At 41.4% G+C, this 18,906-nt stretch overlaps 1 protein-coding gene across 1 annotated transcript in view; it reads left to right on the top strand.

Moving 5' to 3' along the window:
- clcn1a (chloride channel, voltage-sensitive 1a) overlaps nt 1-18,906 on the top strand; it is a 69,004-nt gene that overhangs the window by 34,621 nt on the left and 15,477 nt on the right. The window contains exons 13-21 of the mRNA XM_049602453.1: nt 4,220-4,289; nt 5,727-5,837; nt 8,181-8,394; nt 8,990-9,123; nt 9,264-9,355; nt 10,971-11,063; nt 11,373-11,460; nt 14,659-14,741; nt 18,422-18,466. Coding sequence (XP_049458410.1) covers nt 4,220-4,289; nt 5,727-5,837; nt 8,181-8,394; nt 8,990-9,123; nt 9,264-9,355; nt 10,971-11,063; nt 11,373-11,460; nt 14,659-14,741; nt 18,422-18,466 — 930 coding nt within the window. The remainder of the gene's footprint in view (nt 1-4,219; nt 4,290-5,726; nt 5,838-8,180; nt 8,395-8,989; nt 9,124-9,263; nt 9,356-10,970; nt 11,064-11,372; nt 11,461-14,658; nt 14,742-18,421; nt 18,467-18,906) is intronic.

Raw genomic sequence — 18,906 nt, 5'->3', positions numbered from 1 at the left:
TATAGAGGTGCACCTGGCTATAGTTCAGCTCTAGAGGAACTCAATAGACCCATTAAAACCACAGACAATTTACTGTCTCAGCTGTATGTGGCTCTAGCAGAACATTAGTACAACGATATCACAGAAGCTCATATGAAGTAGAACAATCAGTACATTAGTAACGTCAATGTCAATGGCAAATCAACTCCAACTGGCTGTGTCACAAAAGAGATTAACATCAGCCATGAGATTTTTACAGCAATTCACCGAAATAACAAAGCATTCATGCCTTATTGTACGTTTCAAATCTCTACCAAAATTTGCCATTTTCAGCATGCAGGTTGTTATCTTGGAAGTTGTTGTTGTTCTTGTCACGAAGGGGATTTGGAAACAGTAACCAGGGTTGGAAATGAACTTTTTTGTCCACCTGCCACTGTAGCTGGTGGACTCCAAAATCTGCCAGCCACTAAACAGATTACCAGCCACTTGCATATGTTACTGACATTTAGCTGGTGACTGGTGCTAATTTCCAAGACTGGCGTTAACACACAGATGGCGGAAGGAAAGGAGAATGCTGGCTGAAATCAGCTCCCTAACGGCAGGCTTATAGACATGGTCTAGCCTATATCCAGTTAGTCAGACTAAACCTCATGTAAACGGGGCCAAAACTTGCCTTAAAGCTTTTAAAAGGGTATAGTGGTGAAACACTAAGTTTTATATTTACCAGTTGTGGATGAATGTCCCTTGCCTCCAAGTTAACAGATAAAAACAAGAACGAACTTAGCACAAGATCATGTGAAGAGCTGGAGAAGGTCATAGGTTTCCTATTTACACAGTGTTTGTTAATGAGCAAGCTACTTGCTATAGCTTGTGAGCATTGACATGACCAACGGAAATTACTTAAAGTTATGTCGAGCGCTTTGTTTTCCAGTTGGTCTTCAGTGGGGCTGACCTCAGGTTAGGACGAACGGACCCAATGTGAAAAACAAAGAAACACAGAAAGATTAGCGTTAAAGTTTATTCTTGACAAGACCCATTTATTATGTATCTGTTTCTGTATGGATGTACTGCACAGTGTTATATTTGTAGTTTTTATATATTTATACTACTTTCAAATGAAACCCACAAGCAACTTGTTTATGAGATAGGTCTTCTTTCATAGGGTTGCCCCTTTTTTTCAAGTAAGATAAGTCTTATACTCAATTTTAAGTCAGTTTTATTCCAATTTTATTTGCCAGTTGTGGAGTTCATGTCAGACTTTGACTGTTTTTACTTCCATTCTGCCTCTCTTTATCACACGTAAACAAGCAGCCATATTTCCTCTCGTTACTTTCACTCTTTCTCCACAATGTTCTCTCTCAAATAGTGAATCTAACTGTGTCTCAGTGTTCCTGCTCCCATCTATCTCCGTGACACTGATGAAAGTGTGTGCTGAATGCCTGTGTGTGTGTGTGTGTGTGTGTGTGTGTGTGTGTGTGTGTGTGTGTGTGTGCGCGCGCGCGCCTCTTTTTTAAGCGCTGTGTGTTTCAGCATGATTGTGTTTGACTGTCGGGATTAAAAGAGAGAAGAGGACTGTGAGCGCAGTCCTCTCTGCCATCAGGATAGCAGCCACCCTGTGAGAGACGTGCTAATGAGTTTTTATCTTGTACCACAGTAATTAAATTCTCAAACGATGATGACAAACGATGTGTAGAATAGTAATCTGGACTGTTAAAATGGGGATGTAGTGTTACTCGCCAATCCCTTCAAATCAAAATAAGAAAGCCCTGTGTGTGGTGCCGGGGGAAGGGATGCTGGTGAAACACACACACACACATACTTTCTCTCTCTCTCTCTCTCTCTCTCTCTCTCTCTCTCTCAAACACACACACACAAACCAGGAATCTGAAGCTTCAGTAAAAGTAATCATTATCGCTGATGAGCTCTCTACAGCTAAGAACAAAGTGTATCATTAGGCGAGCTATTTTGAAGTTACGTTCTGATGAACACGGAAATTGTTTGGAGACAAACAGTGGAAGTGACATTTGAAGGGTCAGTTTAGTTTGTATATAACTTGCAGAGGAGTTTGCGCATTTGTTATTTTTGTTATTTTTTCCACCCACTCAGTCCTCAGTCACACAGCCACACATTGATCTGCCCAGTCCAGTCACAGACCATAGTCTGCAGCTTCACTGGAGCAGCTGTTGATTAAGTGCCTTGCTCAAGGACACCCAAGGGTGATTGGGTCCCCTCCCCCACTACATACACACACATTTTCATGATTTTCCACTTCAGTAACTGGTCAAGCCATGACCAAATAGGAGGATTTTTTTTCTCCCACTCAAATGCAAACACAAAGACGAGAGCTCTTTGGCGCAAGGACTTTACATCATTCCCTTTGAGATGCAACATAAGCAAACAGACTTACTTTAGGTGGGTATCTGCAGGAACAAAGATATTATTGAAAAGGGAAACAAAGAACAGGAGAAAAGCCGCTGACCCCAAAGAGAGGACAGGATTGAGACTTGCTTTCTCCCTGACATCTCGTCAAGCTAAGAATGGTGACACTGATGAAATGTGAAGTTCAGACACAAACTTTAGCCACAGTAACATGTCCAGAATGCATAGGTTGGTCACATAAATTTGACAAATTGCCTGCTGTAACCAGCTATCAAAAAACAGAGTACTGATATGTGAATCAAACAATGACTTGAGTCAAACACTATAACACTGTGGCTATAAACCTGCAATTGGTTGGCAGTTTCAATCTGTTCCACTTCACACAAGCATCTGTGATATTGCTGTAATATTGTTCTGCAAGAGCTAGTGGTCAGGGGTTTTAATGGGTCCAGTTAGCTCTTTTAGAGCTAAAGTAGAGTCGTGCTTCACCCCTGGGGCAACAGTGATCAAATTGTGTTTTATCTTCTATCTTTATCTTTTTTTCTCACTAAAAGTTTAATCACACAGTCGATATATGACTGTTTTTTTGTGTTATTTTCTCCTGTTTATGCCAGTGGGCCCCCCCCCCCCCCCCCCATGTGTAAATGTTCCACCAAAACAAGTACCCCTCCAACACTTTCTTGCAAAAGCATCATCACTGCATCCTGTTCATAGCCCTGCCCAAGACGATTGTGATTGGTTGAAGAAATAACAATCCATTTTTCCTCAGTAGCACAATGATAATGTATGCTTCCAGACCTTTCTCCATCGCTAACAGAGCATTGTGGAGGTAGGTCTGGTTACATCACACAAGAGGCTGCCCTTCCGTCAAGCTTGAGCACTCTTAATGCCTCCACACCAGTGATAGCCGAGGCTGGAGGTATTATGCTTTCCATTCATTGTCCCATTATCTCAAGAACGCCTCCAGGGAGTTTCTTCAAATTTTGGACTGAATGATGAACTCGAACAGATTTTGGTTGTCATAGGTCAAAGGTCAAGGTTACTGTGACCTCGTCTGTCTCACCCTTGTGAACACGATATCTCAAGAACACCTTGAGGGATTATTTTTTTCAAAATCGACACAAATGTGCACTTGAACTCAACGATGAACTGATTGCATTTTGGTGGTCAAAGGTCAAGGTCACTGTGATCTTGCATCTGTGTCATTCTTGTAAATGCAATATCCAAAAAACACCTTGAGGGAATTTCTTCCAATGTGGCACAAACCCACACTTTGAGTCAAGGGTAAAATAATCAGACTTTGGTGGTCAAAGGTCACAGTAACCTTGTGTCTGTCTCATTGTCATAAACACGATATTTTAGGAAGACCTTGAGGGAATCTCCTCGAATTTAGAACAAACATCCATTTAGACTCAATGATCACAAACTTTGTTTTTTGGCTGTAACTCAAGACTTTGTACGCTACTTATGACAGATTTTCACACACATGTCTAATAGGATAAAAAAAAAAGTGATGACATTTTATATCCAAAAGGTCAAAGGTCAACTTCACTATGACATCCTAATGTTCTGCAAAAACACTTTTCTGGCCATTACATTATATCTCATGAACGGAATGGGAGTCATTTTGTCAGTTACTGAATTGTTGACACTAATCTTAGGTGTCCACCTTGAAACTGTGCCGACTGTATTGAGCTTCTTTGCTGCTGGGGGAAGATGTGTGAGAAAAATATATGTTTTCACAGACATGAATGTAAACTGGTGTGGGGAAGCATACAACTACAAGGCTGAAAATCAATTTTTTTTTTCATCCGTTTCAATCAGTGTTGTCTGAATAGTATTTCATGTTTCTTTTTTTCAGTTCTGGATGTCCGCAGTGGCCACCACCATGCCCATTCCATCTGGGGCCTTCATGCCTGTTTTCATACTGGGTGAGGAAAAATAAGCAGCCTTTGTGTACTCTGGCTGTGGTTGCATGAGGTTGACTAAAATGAAAACAAAACAAAGAAAAAAAACTTTTATTTGCTAGATTTTTTCTTATCAGCAGTGTTTTGGCTATTTTCCACCACTGCAGTAATAGTTCTGTGATCAGCTGCCGTACATTGTCCCATCATCTCAAGAACGCCTTCAGGGACTTTCTTCAAATTCTGGACTGAATGATGAACTGGATTAGATTGGTGATCAAAGGTCACTGTAACCTTGTGTCTGTCTAATTCTCATGAACACAATACTTTAAGAGGGCCTTGAGGGAATCTCCTCAAATTTAGAACAAACATCCATTTAAACTGATTGAACAAAGTGTATCATTAGGTGAACTGATTAGGATTTGGTGGTCCAAGATCAAGGTCACTGTGACCTTGCGTCCATTTCATTCTCATGATCATGATATCTCAAGATACCAGGGGCCTGGAGGGAATTTCCTCAAATTTGGGCCCAAGAATGAACTGATGAAAATTTGCTTGACCGAAGGTCAAAGGTCAAGTCACTGTGACCTCACAAAACTTGTTTTTTGGCTCAAGACTTTGTAGGCCATGACAGAATTTCACACAAATGTCTAATAGGATAAAATAATGAAGTGATATACTGTAGAGTTGTGTGATTCATTTTGCTGCCAATTAGTGATATCTGAACAGACTGATTTTATGTTCCCAGAGTTCTTGTTTCATTACCTTTCGTATTGGATATCAGTTTCTTATTATTCAGATCAACATTTTAGGAATCAGTGTTTATTTGCAGTAGTTTGCAGTTCATCTGTTGTTTCTGTAGTGTGAAAAGCTTTGGAGCGTGACCTTTACCAGTGCTTCACTTTAAAATATTCATCATTACCAGCCACAAACAACTTCGAATGAATAAACTCAGCTCTAGATACGGAGGGTCATGTTGAGTGTGTGTGTATGTGTGCGTGTGTTTCTCTATGATTTTAAAATGTGTCCTTTTGCACTCTCACGCAGCACAAAACATCAACATTTTCCAAACATTTAAATGAGACCATTACAGGGGCCTCATGAAAATGAAACTCACGATAGTTGCTGTTACGAGTGTTTCTCTCTGACTGAAGTGGTGTTTTGGACATAATCGTGTTGGAAGTGATTTCTTTAATCAGACTCAACACCATCTGGGATCAATAGAAACACTGATGAATTGAATTGTGTTTGCTCTTCTGACACACATCGAAAAATTCAGTTTAGAGACCAACAGAGGCTGAAAATCCTATTGATGACATTTTTGTTTGTCTACGGGGTTCATTCAGATGTCTCATAACTAATGTGATTATTTATTTAATCATAAAATGTTACATAGAATGCAATGTTTATGATGTTGAAAGTGTACTTACTTTTAAAGGTGACGTTATTTTTTTCCTTTCGTAGGAGCTGCATTCGGCCGGCTGGTAGGGGAGATCATGGCCACCCTGTTTCCTCATGGGATCGTGTTTGATGGCATCCTTTACCGTATCATCCCTGGAGGGTACGCAGTCATTGGTTAGTCTACCTTTCCACCTCTTAACCTTCTCCATAGTGTTATCACATTTTGTCATCATATGCTCAACTTTTGTCCTCCAACCTTAAATTATGACAAGTTGACAGGGAGACTATAATGCAGAGGCAGATATTGAGAACAAGCAATTACCATAGACCTAACAGGTCTCAACAGTGCGAGTATTGCACTCGCAAATGCCCCTAAAAATAGACTCATTTAACACAACACGTGCAACATATAGACTGAAGTGTCACACTGTAGACTAATTAACAGACAGATTAAACAGAGGAGCAGCGCTGTATCTCTCTTAGTGTTGCTGGAGAACCCGTGAGTGAGTGAGTGAGTGAGTGAGTGAGTGGGACAGAGCTATGCAGATGTGTATGTAGCACAACTTGACCCTATATCGATATAAACGGTGTTGTCTAAATTCATATCTTGTTTGAACATACTGTATATCGATATCAGAAATAGTGGATATATTGCCCAGCCCTATATAGCACATATACACAACTCTATTCAAGCCAAGATTCAAATTACAGGCAGGAAGGACAGTCACAGGTACATTTCTCTCTCTAGGGAAGGAAGGGTTATATTGTTCCTTAAATGTCTTGATTTATTTATCAAAATTTAATTTTCTTAACAAAACACTCTAGTTCTCTTATAACTGCATGTTATTATAAAATAACTTCAAATCAAATCCTTAATCACTGATAACATTTAGATGTGATTTTAGATGTTGCTTACTGTTTATAGCCTGTACTATTTACAACATCAGCATATAGTTTGTATTCACAAAATACAGTTTGATATTCAAGTGGATGCGCTGGAAAACTTGGCAGAGAGCCAATGCTGCCTGGCAGCGCTGTAACGTAACCTCATCTATAAATAGTACACAGCCATGGTACTGACTCAGACAGTGACCTGTCTGAGCTGTCAGCGTGGGAAATAATTGTATGTCGAGCGCACGTTTTAGTATCTCGTGCGCTCGATTTATCTTATCTCGTGCACACGAGATACTATCTTGTGCACTCGAGTTGGTATCCAGATAGGGTTTTTTTTCTTTTTGGGGGACTTTAGGGGCTCTGTACTATTTGGTATTTTTCTATAAGAGGTAAAAAAAATGTTTTTTTAAATTTTTTTAATAATTTTTTCAATTTTATGACTCCACAATTGCATAATCTTAGAAAGTGACCGTCGGAACACACAGAAATGTTGTGTAGTGTGAACCAGGCACGCCCTCTCAAGTTCAAATAATCATTTATCAGTACTGCATCAGTCCATATCACTAAAATATTACTGACTAGCTGACCACCTCCCCTCTTCCTCCTCTGTGTCGTCCTCTTCCTCCTCCCTAACTGTCAACCTCAGCTCACCAGCAGTGGTCAAGATGTCCTCTTCCTTCTCTCCTGTCACTTCTCTCATCCTCTTTCTCCTCCAACTTCTCTTCCTCCTCTCCTGTCAGCCTCCCTGGTGCTCTAGTTGTCACTTGTTGTCAGGTTGTCCTCCCCACCTAATCTTCCTCGTCTCCCTCCCCTTCTTTGTCATCCTCTCCCTCCTCTTCCTCCTTTTCATCAGAGTATGTGGCCACTTTGCTCTGACAGTGAAATGTCAATGTGGGTTCTCTCCGCTGTCCTCACCTCAGCCACCGACCCAGAAACGTGGCCTTCCTTCAATGCCTCTCCTGTTGCCCTACAAAGCCCATCCCTCCTCTCCTCCTCATTTCCTCGTGTAGCTCCTTCCCTTCCTACTCTGCCCTTTGTTTCCTCTCTTTTATCCCTCTCTAGGTTATCTTTCTCTCTCTTAGATATTTTCTTCTGACCTTTGTTTGCTTCCTCACACACCTTCTTATTAATCTATTTTTGCTTCTGCAAGCTTTTATTGCCTCCTCTCACTGCTGTTTCCTTTTTCACTCAGCAGTCTTTTCTTTTCTCCTCATTCCCTACACCCATTCTATTCCTCTTTTCACCTCTATTTTTAATTTGAATTTCTTTTTGATGTGATTCCTCCTCTTCAGTTTCTCCCTTGTTTCACCTGCCCACTATCCTACAATCTTCCTCTTCTCTTCTTACCTTTTTCATCCATCCATCCTTTATCTTTTCTCCCTGCTTAAAATACGTGCACCTCTCTGTCCCCAGCATTCTGCGTCTTTGTGTCTTTGCCTATTACACGCTAACATGTTCTTTATTCCCTCTGTCCCGCCTTTCAACTTTTTCCATCCTCACATTTCATCTTACTTCCGTCTTTCTCTTCCTCACCCTCTCTCTTCTTTAACCTCCATCCTCCCCTCCCCTGCTCTATCCACCTTTTACCCCTCCCCTCATCACCCCATCCCATGTCTCTGACAGGAGCGGCAGCTTTGACTGGGGCTGTGACTCACACGGTGTCCACGGCAGTTATCTGCTTTGAACTGACAGGCCAGATCTCCCACATCCTGCCCATGATGGTGGCAGTAATCCTGGCCAACATGGTGGCCCAGGGCCTGCAGCCCTCCCTGTATGACTCCATCATCCAGGTCAAGAAGCTACCGTACCTGCCGGAGCTCGGCTTCGGACACATAAGGTTTGTGCTGATATTAGATGGCAGAAAGGAAATGCTCGACGCTATTTGAATTTTTAAGAGGTGTTCTTTTTTATGTTGCTCTTGCATCATCACATCAACCATCTAATCTCCTGCATGAATGCAACAAGCAAACTGTTATAACATCTGGACTGATTGTTGCCAGTTGTGAGCCTAACTGAAACTGATAAACTAAAATGAGTGTTACAGTTGATGGGTTGATGGGTGTAGTTTGGTAGAAAGAAAAAAGTTCCTACATGAAACTGCTCACAGCAAGGTCTGTGGATTATCTTCAGTAACCAGGTCATGATTTCTGGAAAGAGACATTGCTGTTGAGTTTTTTTTTTGGCGCTTTGAGCTCCACAAGCTGAGTGCCATCTAGTTCCATTATATTGGAGAGAAGGCAGACATCTCTACGGCTGATATCTCAAACACTTGGCAACTCACACCAAAACAATCTAGACTGATAAATAGCACTACAGTTAAGAGGAAAAACATGTGGATTTGATTTTGGGGCGAACTGTCCCTTTAATGTGTTGAACCCATGTCATTACCAGTTGTTTCAGTCCACCACTGAATCTGTGTGTCTGTCCTACAGCCAGTACAACATCTTTGTAGAAGACATCATGGTGAGGAAGGTGAAGTTCATATCGTCCAAGTCCACATACAGAGAAGTCAAACTCCTGCTGGACTCCTCCTCCATCAGTTCAATCCCACTGGTCGACTCAAAAGGTGAAAGAGCTCATTGTCATTGGCGCAATTGTAACAGTTGCCATGAAACAAAATGGAATAAAATAAAATCAGAAATAATATTTTTATAGCCACTGTTGAAGACTGTGTGTAACAATAGTATTTCTCTCTCCTGCTTCCAGATTCTATGATCCTATTGGGCAGCATTGACAGGTTGGAGCTTTTGGCTCTCTGTGATTGGTGGTTGTCACCAGAGAGAAGGCTCCTGATGCAGGTGAGGACAGTCAGACACCAAACTATTGACCACATGCTGACATAATTTAGTGCAAGCAAATATTTTCTGCAAGCTAAAATACCTTTACAACATGCAGAGGACAGATAGAGTTTAAAGTAGGAATGTAAACACTGACATAGACAAAGCTGCTGCAGTCTGGCTTTTTAGTGGAAAGTCAAATAGCCTCATACTGCGTTTCGATGAAGAAGCTGAAGGAAAATAAACCCCATTAAGCTCAGTAAAATGATTTAAAGGGATAATTCAGATTTTTTTAAAACTTAATCCACCATAATCAGTGTATGATCAGCAGTGGATGACAGTTGGCTTGCCCCAGTTGAGGAGGCAGGAGTACCATAAACAGAAGCTAAGCAATACACTGCTGTGGACGAGGGCAGCAGCAAAATGTCACAAATCAATATCACATTAAGTGGACATTTTGCTTTGTTGTCGCTGCAATAGTCGATAATTCATTTACTTTCTTGTATTTGTTGTCTCTTCCATAAACCCCTAAGTCTGAATCAAACAGCTGATCTGCAGCATAAAGTAGTAACGCGTGGGAATATGGAAGTTTTACAGAAGTTTTACTGTTAAAAAAATGTAGCGCCAAAGGAAAGGGCTGACTGACAGCAAGGTTCAGTCTTGAAAGTATTCAAAATACAGTTCCTACTTAAATTGATTGGGTGGCTAAAATAAAGTTTGCTGCTGCCCCCATCCTCAGCAGTACATTGCTTAGCTTTTGCATCGGCACTCCTGCTGCTTCTCTACACTGGGAGCCTGCCAGCCGACATCTACTGTATGTAGTACACTGACTATGAATAAGTACCTCACACAACCCCACTTTAAAATATGCGAACTATCCCTTTAATGGTTTGCAAAATGAGTGAGGTAGTACAGCATGAAATAAAGCACAGGTATCAAACACAGTATTATAGTTCTGAATTCACACTGAATTCAATTCTGTTATGTTGTGTTCACACCACACAAGATGCAAAGTTTTGCATCATGTTACTTGCACAAGTTTAACAGCTCAAATATTTTGTGTTGACTCACTTCACACACACAAAAAACTTTAGTTTTATGCACGTGAAATTGCTGAATCGATAAATGAATTTCTGCTAGTACGTCCGCGGTGTCATATGTCCCTGAAGATCTGAATGCCGAAGTTATGATTTTTCAACTCTCACGATTAAGTTTATGACGTGAAATTGGGCTGCTCACTTCATTCGAACCACTTAATTTGTGTATTTCTCCTTGTTTGCATCGCGTCCATTTACATGTAATTCACTTGCACCTCCTTTGTAAAATGTCAAAAAATTGTGAAATATGCTTGTCACAACTTCACAGAACCCAAAATGACAACTTCAGTTTGTTTCTTTTGTCCAACCAACTGTTCAAAGCCCAGAGACTCATTTTCCAGCATTAATGACAAAGAAAAGCAGAAAAGTCACATTTAAGAAGCTTGAAGCATAAATATTTGATATTTTTGCTGGAAAAATGACTGAAATATTTATTCAGTTATCAGAATGGTTGCAGATTAGTTACTAATCGATTAATTAACCAGCTCTAGTGACAGCAGCAGTCTGAATTGATGTGTTTACCTTTGGTTTGGACTCAGGGTCAGAGTCTACAGGAGCAGAACCAATCTCAGAAACACAGCTGGGAGTCCTTCGCCTTCGTAGATGAGGAGGAAGACGAGGACGGAGAGAAGGTCGGGCTCTGATTTGCTACAGTTTTCAAGCCATCAGTGTTTTTTTTTTCCCTTTCAGGTGTCCTGAAAGGTTTTTTACTGCTGGCCCTCATTATGGTTATTGTTCTGGCTTGACTGCTCTGTAGCCATCTGCCTCAGTTTTAACACCAACATCTACCTTTGATTTTCTAAAAGCACCATAATTTGTTTAAATTTCAGTGGAAGCCATTTGAACTAGAATATTATTCTATTATCCAACTTTTTTTTCCATTTTTTAGAGGTGCTTTATGAGTAAAGGTTAAATTAGTTACATGTGGTGGTGTTCTGCAGGGCAGCCCATTGCAGGAGGAGAGAAACGGCCCCCTGCCTCCTCCGAAGCCTCAGGAGCCCTCCTCAAACCACACTGCTCCTGTTTCCGGTGAGCTGAGAGGACTTCATATTCCTGAGTACATTTTTAATTTTTTTTTTTTTGTTTTTTTGTTTTTACATCTCTGTGGAGGTGTAATAGTCACACTCTCTCTTTGATAGCTGCTTCCGGAAGAAGAAATAAATCACTTAGGGCGCATTCACACTGGCACTATTTGGTCTGCTTTAAACAAACTCTGCTCCGCTTCCACGGCTAATTCTTTTTTTTGGAGTGGTGTGAACGCTCATTTGAACTCTGTTGCGGACCAAACAAGCGAACCCTGATCTGCTTGAAAACTGGGGGTCTTGGTTCACTTGCAAGTGAACCCGGGTATGGTTCGCTTACAGTGGGAAATGCAAATGGACTATCCAGTGAACCAAAGAGAAGAAGTGGTGTAGAGCGCAGTGCATTTTGGGTAGACAAAAAAACAAAGCCAACAGCGCGAACCGGGAGAAGCAGAGGTAAAAAAAAGTTGGAAAATGTGGTCGTTTGGGGCAATACCGCCCCCCAACCAGCGGCTGTTGTAACTGCGTGACATTGTCCAGGCTGTTTGGTCTGCTTTAAAAAGTGCAGTGTGAAAGTGAACCGAACCAAATGAAGGTGTGAAATTTTTTGGCATTCCCTGCCCAATCGAACCAAGTCCCCTGGACTATCCTGGTGTGAATACGCCCTTAACAGGATGTGAAAAACACATGAAGAACTTTCTCCAGGTTAGCAAAGGATAAAGACCCGACTTGCTCCACCAGTTTGCTGCCTTTGTACCATCTATGTGTGAGCCCTCAAATCAAGTTTCTGTTGAAATTGCCAACTTGATGTCTAGATTAATGCAGAAACAAATCAACCTTGGAGGACGATTTAAATTTCTAGTTTTCATTTCTTAGCTCCGTTACACTTGTGGAGCTGTGTGACATGGAGTCGAGGTTGGGTTATAAAAGCCTTATGGGGCCCGTCATAATAATATTGATTCCTTCAGACAAGCTTTGCTCTCTGGGGAGATGTAATAAGATTTATTCTTTGCTCTGTCTCTTCCTCTTAAAAATATCTCAGCTGATATGACTAAGCCTTTAGTTAGAGTCTAGATGTATGGTCTATGGAGCTCACCAGGTTCTCATATATATAAAAGCTGGTGTTGGCAGTTTTACTTTGGTGTCACTGGGCAAAAAATGACATACTAATCTCAAAGTTTAATTTAAGTGGAATGAGACAAAACTAGACTTCTGCACCTCCTCTTGGCTCTGTTTTCAGGCTTTAGAAATTCTTGCCTGTTAGAGGAGAGTTTGGCCAATCACAGGTCATTTCACAGAGAGGGCATTCCTTTCTTTCTGTTAGATCCAGCACTGCTGTTGGCCACCAGCCCACAGTCAGTGCGTTTACATGCAGCACGAGAAAATCGAATTATTAGCTTATTCTGACTGAAACTAGACTTTTAAATGCATGTAAACAGCTTAGTCCAACTGAAACTGGACTATCCGTAGCTTGACTAGCACACCTAGATAATTCGATTGAAAATCGAACTATTGCTGCATGTATACACTTAGTCCGACCGGAGTCGGACTTGGTGTTCTGCGCATGCACCACTTTTTCTTTCGTGGGCTTTCACCTGGAAGAAGGAGATGACATAGCAGCAGTGCAGTAAGTCCCGGAAAAACAAACAAACAAACAAACAAACACCATGGCGACCGACAAGTAGAAGACGCACTTCTGGAAGGACAAGGAAACTACATTTATGCTCCGACAGCTAAAGGAGCTAAACATTTGGAAGGGAAAAAGTTAAACGTGGATTTATTGAAAAAAAAAAAACACAGTGCCGCCTATCGAGGCGGAGTCAGACATGCTTGGTCAGAAATTCAATTTTCTCTTCTACATGTATACTGAGACAAGATCAGAAGTCCAACTTGACTGATTAGCAGAGCTATGAGCTTAGCTCGACTACTGCGTGCATGTAAACATACTGAGTGACACGCTGTGTTTGGGGGTATTAGATGGCTGAACTCGGGCCACTAAAGCCACCAGCTGAAGCTCTGGAGCTGCTCCCCGCTCTCCAACAGCCACAGAAGCAAGACACAAGGCAGAGGGACTGTGGGTGGCTAGGCAACTTATTCTGAGCTCATTTGTGTTATGATAAACAGAGAGAGGGAGCAGGGCAAGTAGGGCCTACGCCAATGTGCCAGGCGCAACTCTACAATGAATTAAGGCTTAGGAAAGGTACAAAAGAGCTGCAGGAGGAGGTGTATTTTCAAATTCTGCCCTCGTCAGCTTTAAGTATCAGTGCCCAGAGGACACAAACACATCTTGTCTGTGCTTATGAAGTATGAAAGGATAAACCAATGGAACTAATCTAATTATAAGGAACAGTGTTATTTTCTAAAATCTGCAGAACAACCGCAAAAGCTACATTAACGCCCATCCAAATATCTACAGGTGGAACATAACAATACGCCATCAAACACACATTTTTAGCCAGTAATAAACCTTTTTTTTTGTTAACCGCTAAGTAAGTCTGTGGAGTTTTTAACTATTGTGTTAATGTTTCGACGAGCCAGTTACCATTTTGTTGAAACTTCTTACTCTTCTGGCATCTGCACAGAGACGCTCACAAGTGCATATGGATGAGGGTGATGCCATAGACATTTCTGCTGATTGACACCATCCCACTTGACTGACATGTTGCAGCAGAAAAGCACCCAGAAATGCTAATAGACAAGAAGAAACCCCCACCAAGTCAGCTGTACACTCCGGCCACTCACATCCTTCCAACCATTTAGTCCACTAGATAAAAGGTCTAAACCATCTATTTTATTCATCGGTCAGTGTTTCACACTGTTTACCAAACTGACTCCGACAAGTTTGTTTGTCTCTGCCCTCAACAGATGTCAAACGGTAGTAATTAATAACTTCACAACCCTAACAGCAACGAGGGGAGGTTTGGCAGCATGTTCACTGCCAGTAACCAGATGGCGTGTGTGTATCTATTGTGACACAGTCAACTTCTCAGCCGACCACACACAACAACAGACAGTCTCCCGGTGAAATGGTATCTAGGCAACAACAATAAGGAGCTGCATGGGTTGTCGCTGTCTTTCAGAACCTCCATTTGTAGTCAGGTTATTTTCTCCAGCTTTAAATCTTTCAAAAAGCTGCATCTGTATGATGTATTGACCTTCACCTGCTGCATCTCCCTCTTCACCTGTCTGTCTTTCCCTCTGCCAGAAAAAGGTCCTCTTCAGTCTGTGAGGAAAACACTCAGGAATCTCTTCACCTCTGAGAACAGAAAGACAGACGGACAGTCACAGGTGTGTGTATGCACTTTTTATTGCATGTCTGTCCATTCCTACGCATACTTGTGTGTATAGTTATAAATTAGGTGCAACAGCATTCATTATGCACTGATGTATCAGCTAATATTTGTCTTGTTTACTGCCATTAGGCTATTGGCAAATAACATGACTTTCACTAATGGCAGTGGCGGATGTTTTTCTGTTATGTCACATAAATTTTGCTCAGGCTGAAAAGCAGGGCTCAAGACTAACGGTGTCTTGTCATCTGAGAAACACTAGAAAACATGTCTGGGACAAAGAGAGATCTTACCGCAAGCGCCCTCAGGACACCAGGATGTGTTACATTCACTATTGCTGCGTCAGGAGATGCAGATGCACCCTACTGTTCCCCTGATAATGCTACATTGTGACCAACAAATCTGTGTTTGCAGGAGGAGAGTTAGTTAATGTTAACGGTTAGCTGTTAGCTAGTAGCAGCCGGCGACCAGAACAAGCTAATGGAGGTTCTATTGAATGACATTATGATGCGTTCAAGCTCTAATTAATAAAAATGAGGATAGAGTGAAACACAGTGACGTTGCGCTAACAACAATCACTTCCAGGTAGACAACTGGCAATTCATTTAAATTGCTTAGATGTGTGAAACCGGAAAGCTTGTTGATTTCTGTTGTTATTTTCAGCTGTAACTGTAACATTTAAAGAAAGTTTGTGCTGCGCACATTTTATGTACTTTGTTGTTTTGCGACCATTATTGATGTAACACGTGCGGTTTGAACCCAGTAGCAGCACTGAAAACAGGCAGGACAGTTTGAAATTAACTTTGATTTACTGCTTGTTAATCACAGAATGATCAGGCAGGTAAACAACAGTTTAAGTCAGTTTCTTGGATCAAGACCTTCTGAGACACAGGTTCAGTCCAATACTTTAGGCATAGCATGCTGGCGCAGAGGGCTGGTGAGTCACTGGCATCTGCTGCATGCACAGAACCAGTTCAAAAGTTTGCAGCTAAAAGGTAGCAGACAGGAGGTGATGTCAGATGAGCAGAGGGTCCGATTCCAGGTGAACACACAAGGGAACACACCTGTGAGGAGCCTGCTATAGGTTTGTCTGAACCGGCGAGGAGTCGAGGAACCAGCAGTGATGAGTGTATCCTGTGGCGCACACACAAATACAGAATGTGCGGCCACATGACGAGGTAATTCTTAGCACGGGAAATCACAGGCAGCAAATCAGGTGAACTCACAATGGAGAGCTGACTGGCAGTCTCTCCACATAGCCACATAGAACAGGTGAGCAGAAACCAGAAATGCGGTAGCAGAGCTTTTGGTCGAGGACAGAAGCCTGAGTGGTTTACAGAGGAGCAGGCGAGGCAAGAGAGTCAGAGACAGGTGAGGTCAGCAACAAGAGAGAAGTCTGAGAACACACGCTGGAAAGTCTTGCATAAAAATGACAAGGAACAATCTGGCAATTAGAGTCTGTGAAGCTGGAGTATTCATAGTGGCAGGGAGTAATGAGGCACAGTTGAGTGGAGTTGGCTTGATGAAGTGGGTGTGGTGGATCGGTAGGAGCAGGAGATGTTGGCAGGTAGGTGTGGTGAAGAAGTGGGGTGAGTGGAAATTTACTGGGTTCACAGGAAGAGTGGCATGTATGGCACATCTGAAGATTGCACTCAAAGATAGTGTAATGAAGGGATGAATTACATAAAAACAGTTGTTACTTTTTTTAGAATGAAGATTTCTTTGGTTCCCTGGCACTAAAGGAGGACTAACTAACCATAAAATAAACAACACCACAAAAACATCGGTATAAGCTATAGGCCAAACTGTTATTTTAAACATTGGTGTTGGTCTGCCCGAAATTTCAAAATCTGCACATCCACACTAGCGTTCTGTCTCTACTTGGTATGTCATGCTGGCAATCTTGCTCACTAACATCTTTGTGTGTTTCCTAATTTCTGTGTATTTTATGTCTTTGTAAACCTTTGTGCCCTTTGTCTGTTCAGCCAACTATTCAGAGACGTCTGGAGTGTACTCAGTAGCCAAGAATTTTTCCCTTGTGTTATGAACCATTGAAATGCAAATTACCCCCCCCCCCCACCCCCCTTTTGGCAAAGCCATCCCAAAACCACATCCTCACACTGGCACTGATAGAGATATAAATATTTATCCGTCACTTTTTGCAGAGTGAATTTTTCATTGTGGGGTCTGCTTTCTATTCAGGCAGATACACACTTATCTGATTGACAGACACACATGAATACACAACTGCTTCCTCAACCTCAGACAAACTCCCCAAAGTCGAGCATCTTTCTTTCAACCTTCTCATATGGAAATGGGGGTGCCAGATACTGGAGGTAGAGTTATTATTCGGCTTGGCGGTGAGCCTGGCTCACAGGGAAAGCAATACATGTCGTCTGTTTATACGAGCAGGAATGAAAACCACATTGGAAATAAGCATATGCTTGTAAGCTTGCAAGATTAGAATTTGATTTCTGTTGTGCCTACTGCTGTGCCCTGTGTATTACCAGTCTGATTCTCTATTATGGTTTTGGATTCAATCCTATTCCTGCAATGAGGATTGTTTTTACAGCAGCGAGCCACAACTCTACAGCCCAGAATATCAAATACACTCACAGTAGGAAATTGCCACCAGTAATCAAGCCAAACCAGGGCTGAATTCTGGCTGCGAATCAGGTATTTGTCTATTTTATTGGCCCCTGATGGCAGGTACCCACACAGTGACCTTTAGAATATTATCTGGCTCGTATAATAGCATCTTCTTGTTAATTCTTGCTATCATAGTATAATTGCTGTGGGTGCAGTAATAAACAAAAAGAAAGATAATACAGCTACACAGACTCACAATTACAGATTTGTGCAGGTGAGATAAAAAATAACAAGGGAGTTTGTAAAATGTCACACCTTTCATTCATTTATGCTTATGGAGTTAATCAAGAAAAGGTTAGCTCCCTGCTGTGCTTGGACATAGAAGCCTCACACCTGTCTCACGTTCTTTTTGTTGTCTAAGGACAGAAGCAGCCAAGCTGCCTAAACAGTGGGTGAATAATGAGGGACGCATCACTAATACATTCAGTTTCACAAAACAAGTCACAGCAGGTGTTGGCCTGAGTTTCACCTACTGCATCCAGTTTACTCACAAAGCTGCTGGATGTGCTGTGGGAGTGATGAACTGAGAAAAAGGGGATGAAAGCAACCTGATTTCAACAAATGTGTTACTGCAATTGTCATGATCACTGTGAAAGAGACATAAGTCCAATTCAGGATATGTATATATATTGTACATTGTATTTTTAAGAATAAAACAATATTTTATCTGCAGACACTTTAAAGACATATTCAGAAATGCAAATAACTCGCTTTTTGGCATATTTTGCTTTTTTTTTTACATCAACTATTATTATTATTATTATTATTATTATTATTAATAATATTATCATTGTTGTTGTTGTTGTTAATCCAAAAGTAAATGTTGAGTTATCAGATTTTCTGTCTGAACTGAAGTTCTCTGATGAAGTGTATGCAGAAAGACAGACTGTGCTTTCAGTTACTTTCCCTTCAGTCCCCTCATGTAAGATTCAGGTGAGGTTTTCCTGATTTAGAGGTGACATCCAGGCACAGAAGTGACACACAAACATGTCTCATCTCTCATCTGTCTCTTCCTTTCTTTGTCCCCAGGAGCCCTGTCCTCCTCCCCTGTCAGACACAATGACACCAGAGGAGGTATGGTAATGGTGCAGTGATGGTGGATTTGCATGGTATTACAGAAGTGTCTGCTTAATGGTTTACAGCATGGTGATCAGATATTCACACCTATATTGAGTCACCAAACCTTGAGTCAAAAATGATTCTCAAGTCCTCTGAGTCCAAGTAACCAAGGTGAAGTAACTTTTGGTGTAAAAAAAAAAAAATGGCTGACAGCAAGGTCTGTTGATTATTTTTCAATGCTGTACACTTAATCATAATTCCATTTGACTCTGCTTTTTTGGGTTTGCAGCAGAAATCTCAGAACCAAGGAATATATGTCCAAACCTGCATGACTATATGGAAAGAAATAAACTTTGGTGAAGAGACCCTGATATAAAAAATCAGAAATGACGAGCCTTACCTGTCAGCAGTATGAAATGACATTTAAAAACACATTTTATACACAAAATATAAAC

The sequence above is a fragment of the Epinephelus fuscoguttatus genome, linkage group LG17 (genome assembly GCF_011397635.1).
Source record: "Epinephelus fuscoguttatus linkage group LG17, E.fuscoguttatus.final_Chr_v1".
Taxonomy (NCBI): domain Eukaryota; kingdom Metazoa; phylum Chordata; class Actinopteri; order Perciformes; family Serranidae; genus Epinephelus; species Epinephelus fuscoguttatus.
This window is presented reverse-complemented; position numbering and strand designations above follow the sequence as displayed.